At 46.1% G+C, this 5674-nt stretch overlaps 1 protein-coding gene across 1 annotated transcript in view; it reads left to right on the top strand.

Moving 5' to 3' along the window:
* SLC16A5 (solute carrier family 16 (monocarboxylate transporter), member 5) overlaps window positions 1–5229 on the top strand; it is a 29108-nt gene extending 23879 nt beyond the window's left edge. Inside the window, exon 5 of the mRNA XM_015410772.1 lies at window positions 2945–5229. Coding sequence (XP_015266258.1) covers window positions 2945–3186 — 242 coding nt within the window. The 3' untranslated portion in view covers window positions 3187–5229. The remainder of the gene's footprint in view (window positions 1–2944) is intronic.
* The last annotated feature ends 445 nt before the right edge of the window (window positions 5230–5674 follow it).

Genomic DNA, 5674 nt, shown 5'->3' with positions numbered 1-5674 from the left:
CCACTCTCTGGAGGCCACAGATGTCTGGATACTTGCCAGTGTCTAGTTAGCCCTTTATAAAGTGGCTGTCACGTTTCATATTTTCCCCCCTTATTCACAGCATGTTTATAAACATGCAACATTTATTTGTGACCTTTATTATTACAATCACACACCGCAGCAAGTACTTTATGATTAGGGTTGCCAGGCCCCCTTGTTGCTCCAGTGGGGGAATTTGGGGGGTGTTCTGGGACATCCCCGATGTGATGTCACCTGGAAGGGATGACATCACGCCAGCAATGCTCTAGTTTGAAGGCAAAACTCGGTGGTTTGTAGGCAAATTTACCATAGAGTTTTGTCCTCAAACCAGGGCGTTCCCCCCACTGTGTCCCTGATGTGATGACATCACTCCCGGGTGACATCATCACGCCACGACATCTCTGTTTGGGGGCGGGGTTTCACCAGCTGGCCACTGGTGGTCTGAAGCCCTGAAAAGTGTCAACCAGCTCTGCCAGTGGTCTGAGGTTTGCGAAGTATAGTGGTGGGACCAGGCATGGAGACAAAGGAAGAGGACAGAGAAGCAGAACAGCTCAGCACCCTTCCAGCCTGCGTCCCATCCCAAAGGCTGCCGGCAGTGGGGCTAGGACGAATGAGCCCCCCTCCGTCATTGGTGTTGCGTAACGCCAGGTCTATAAATAATAAGACCATGGTCCTTTGGGACTTTCTGCTCGAGCAGAAAGTAGGCCTGGCATACATGACCAAGACCTGGGTGCGAGAAGGGGAGACAGTAGCTCTCTCCCAGTTAGCTCCTCCCGATTTCTCAGTCCTTCACCGCGGACAAGGGGGCGGGGGGGAGGAGTGGCTCTATTCATTCAGGAGGCTTACTCCTCCAGGGCCAAAGATTGCGGGCATAGAGTGTGCTGGCCTAGTGTGGGAGGCCCAACGCACCGGCCAATAGCCTTCTGTCCCTGATGGAGGCTGTGTCAGGCTGGGCACTGGAGCACCCTAGACTGATAGTCTTGGACGATTTCAATGTCCATGCAGATGATGTGGCCTCCACTCATGCAACGGACCTAGTGTCATCCATGGCAGCACTGGGACTCCCCAATAAGTAACGACCCCCACTCACCGGGCTGGGCACACGCTTGATTTGATCTTCGTGGCAGGAGTTACAGTGGACCGGATCACTGCCTTGGCACTGCCATGGTTGGACCACCTTGCCCTGAGGGCCCGTTTGGATGTTTCACCCCGACCCTGTTTGGGCAGCGAACATATTTTCGCTTGCCCGCGGAGCCAAATGGACCCAATGTGGCTTCAGATGGCTCTGCGGGATCCGATGCCCCCTGGCAGTTTGTTAGATGAGCTTGTAGAGGAGTGGCACAGCTGACTCTCTGCAGCCATTGATGAGATCGCTCCCCGACGCCCTCTGCGCCCTCGCTCTAAGCTTGCACCTTGGTATACCCAGGAGTTGTGGCTGATGAAGAAAAGGCTAAGACGGCTAGAGAGACAGTGGCGACGTGCCTGCGACAAAGCTACAAGAACTATAGGATGTTTATGAGCTTATATGAGATGGCAGTCAAAGTTGTGAAGAAAGAGTACTGTGGGCACGTGTGCCATCGCCCCAGCCAGGCCCAGGCCATCATTAAAGTGGGGGATTCTCTGCCAGATAATTTAAAGTAAATGAAAGCATTTTGGATTGCTTTCCTTACTTTGTTTGGATCATCTTAAGTTAATGTATGAGTTGTTTTTTCTAAAGTAAAACCTCAGTATTCAGGTTAAATTGCCGTGTTGGCACTTTGCGATAAATAAGTGGGTTTTGGGTCGCAGTTTGGGGACTCGGTCTCTAAAAGGTTCGCCATCACTGGTGTAGGTGGAAGCGAGGACATACCCTATTCAGTATACCTATTTGAGAGTTTGTAACATTACTGAGACCTAAACAGACCTTTCTAAATATGTTGAGAACTACTGACACAGTCTATATTCAGGCCATCACATCTAGCATGCTTAATTTGCTTCAATCCCCACAGCAGTGCCATAGCTGAGCTGGGATTTGGGGGCCCACTCCAATACCCAATCCATTGGACTATATAATCTCAAAGCACAGCTCTGTTCTGTGTGGTTAGGAATCATGATACAGGGATTGATGGCTGTCAACGACCTTGTAATGAAGACTAATTACTTTGGAACATGAGAACTTGGGCTTATATAAACTATCAATTTCAAGAAATGATCATTCCTTCTCCCTGGAAACTTGTAGCTCCCTGGGAACTGTAGTTCTGTGAAAGGGATCTCTGACTGAGCATTCTTTGTACTTTTAAATACAATTCCTGAGATCATTTGGTAGAAACCAATAATAGTTAAACTCAGGGCTATTTTTGGGCAGGAACACACAGGAACGGAGTTCCGGCTGGCTCCCAAGTTGGCCACACCCAGGAGGAACTCATTAGTATAATAGGCCACACCCAATAGCAGAAACTCATTAGGATTGGCTACATTCGGGGGCGGTGGCCTAACATGCAAAGGAGTTCCTACTACAAAAAAAGCCCTGGTTTTGACCACAAACAAGGTAAACAGAATAAAAAGCAAAAGGTGGTTGTGGCTGGATGACCACACTTCTGGTAACATGGGAATGTGGCTTAATATGCTAATGAATGGTGCAGTCAGGAGTGTGGCCTAATATGCTAATGAGTTTCTGCTTCTGGGTGTGGCCTATTATGCTAATGAGTTCCTGCTGGACTTTTTCTACAAAAAAGCCCTGGTTAAACTGGTGTAATACATTAAAATAATAAGTTTTCAGTGCATGGGGGAGGGGCACATTCCTCAGGTTTCTCCATACAGGCATCTGTATTCTCTATTGAATGAGGCCATACATAGTTTGCAGTGCACTTTGAAGAAGATAGGGATCATAGTAAAACGTTGGCCACCATTGATGTGTTGACTGAGCTTTTACCTTCTTGTGTTACAGGTCTTCTTGTGGACCTTACAGGCCATTTTAGTTATGTCTTCTATGCTTCTAGCTTCTTCATGGTGACAGCAGCTCTGTTCATGGGTTTTAGCTTTTGCACCATGGAAGCAAAGAATAGATTGACGGAGACTCATAATCCAACTCCTGAGAACCCTTCCAGAGGCAAATATACAGAAGTGCCAATGGAACTTGGGCCTGAGAAGAATCGATCTCCTGCAGTCATTTATGTGACCAGCATCTGAATCCAGAGGAGCTGGATGTTGCTAATGCAAGAGCTCTGAAAGCAGAGGAGCAAAAAACACAACCCCCCAAAGTACAGTTCCTCCTTTCTAAGATGCCAGCCTCCTCTCTGTTGTGATCTTCTGCTTGGCTGTGTGGAGCCCTGATTTCTAGATGAAGAATCCAGATCAGAAGATGTACATTGAAGAGCATGCAGAAAGCCAAAGAGCCTTTTGCAGAAAAAAAAATGACATGCTGCAAGCCATGGGGTGGGCAAAGATCATCACTGTCCCATCTGACACCTGCATTACTTGAAGCTTAACCATTTATATTATCAGTTACTTGTGATACATTTTGGTTTTTAAGACTGGAAGGACTTCATCCATTGGTTTATGTAATCACTGCAGTAGCTTCCTGATAGAGTGGCATAAGCGTACCAATGAATGAATAATACCACGTCAGCCAGAATAATACCACTAAACTCACGATGAAATCGACTGGTCACTTCCCCCCCCCCCCCAAGCACCAGGGAGGATATCTTGTTTTTAATACTGCTGGGGTCTTCGAATATAGCACGGAAATGTTCATGCTTGCCACACACTTTGAGGCGGGCTCCTGTGAAATCAGTTTCGTATGTTTCCACTTTCAGCAGCCTGATGAGGAACAGGTGGGGTTATATGTACTAGAAGTAACCAAAGTCAATTATTTCTGCATTTCTAGGGTATTTTCAAGAACTGTAAAGGCTTAAAACTGAAGCCACAGAGCATAGCAAACCCAACCTACTCCAAAGTGCCTGCATATGGGTCACCAATGGTGTCTTAAACCCCTTTTGATCTACGCTGCAGAAAATAAAAGGTCAGGGCTGATAAAAAGGAATGGCCATGTTGTTTTTCCAGGAATACCTTCCAAGCCTACCAAACCGTGGCAATTGTATGCATGCCAGTGGAGAGGTATGTTTAGGTTTATCTCCAGTGGGGCATCTTCACCCTTGGAAGTCTACAAGGCTCTATCTAGAGCAAACTCAGAAGATTTACATAAGCTATATGAGGGTGATAATTACACGTGGGTAATTTGGTCATCTGTGTGTATGTGAATGCTTATACAGGAATATCAAGGATGACCAGTGCCAGCCTTAGATGTAAGCACGCACAAAGCAAAAGGTCAAAAATGAAGACACACTTTCCCTGCTCTTGTCTGAAGGTTACGGTTTTCTAAAATGATCTGCAGAAGTAGGTGGTTAGGGAAATGGCAACCGCTCTGGAATCTCCTTCCTGCAGAGTGACTGATGCCAAGGCCAGCCTTAAAATCCACCCAAGATGTTTGCTGAGCTGGCTGCCAGAGTTAGCTAGCTTTGCCAAGTCCTCCAGAATTGATCCACTCTTCCAATGCTTGTCAAAATAGCAGTGTTTGAACTGGAATACAACTCTGCTTTAATTCTCCTCGCCTTGCTTGCTTTTCATGATTCCGGCCCCTCATCTTACATTCTGTTCTTCTAGTTCTGCTATCTCTGAAAACACTGACCTGAAGGTTGTTAGCATGTTTTAAGGTATTTAGAAAGACGAAAGTCTGAAATGGTTTCAAATGGAAAGGAACACTGTCTAGGGACTCTAGTATTTTCTAAAACAGAAAGCTGTGAGAGGTCATCAATGGCATCAGGAGGTAGCCCAGTTATACAGTTGTTGGGGTCTAGCCAGATAGACCTACATTAATCCACTTGAGGGCCAAATTGGGGGCCTATGTCTGTAGGGCCAACCGAAGAGAGTTTGATATTTGAGGCAGAAAATCCCAATGGGACCTCCTTCTCGATTAAGTAATTCAAGGCGTAATCTACTGGGAAGTTTTCCTGCATACACGTAATTGACATGAATGAGAGTTGCACAAGAACATGGTTGTCACATTCCTCTCAATGGGGCTTATATGGGAGAGTTTCCCAGAAAATTATGCCCCATCCATCAGATCTGGTTGTCTCCCACTGTTACTGCGCTTAGTCATAGCCAAAATGTGTGTACACAAGCAAATACTGTCAGAGGAGGCCGGTCATTTAGGATGCGGTCACACACACTAAATAATCCACTTTCAATCTACTTTCAGTGCACTTTTACTGTGTGAACTGGCAAAATCCAATTGGAAAGCGCATTGAAAGTGGATTATTTAGTGTGTGTGACTGCAGCGTCACCCTTTTCTACTTAGGGAGGGACTTCTCAAAGAGGGTGGCTTGAAATCTATTTTGCTTTCTGACTGTATAATGAAACTCGTGAGCTTGCCTTGAAGCTGATAGAAAGGGGGGGGGGGGTTCTGTTTACTGACTCAGGGCTTCCACTGAAAAGAAGGGTTAGTCTGTAGGTGCACACTTACAGATACGCTTTGTATGGTGTATGTATGTTATAATTAGGTAATAAAGCCACAGTGCCCCATTGTCTTCCCAGTAGCCATATACCAAACCGAACCCTCAGGATTAGTCTGTTCTTCCAATCATTTTAAGGGTAAAATAATGTGCCATATCTGGAGAGT

The sequence above is a fragment of the Gekko japonicus genome, unplaced genomic scaffold, assembly GCF_001447785.1.
Source record: "Gekko japonicus isolate JY-2015 unplaced genomic scaffold, Gekko_japonicus_V1.1 scaffold15, whole genome shotgun sequence".
In the NCBI taxonomy this organism is placed as follows: Eukaryota; Metazoa; Chordata; class Lepidosauria; order Squamata; family Gekkonidae; genus Gekko; species Gekko japonicus.
Note: the sequence above shows the minus strand (reverse complement) of the source record. Positions and strands in the feature narration are given on the sequence as shown.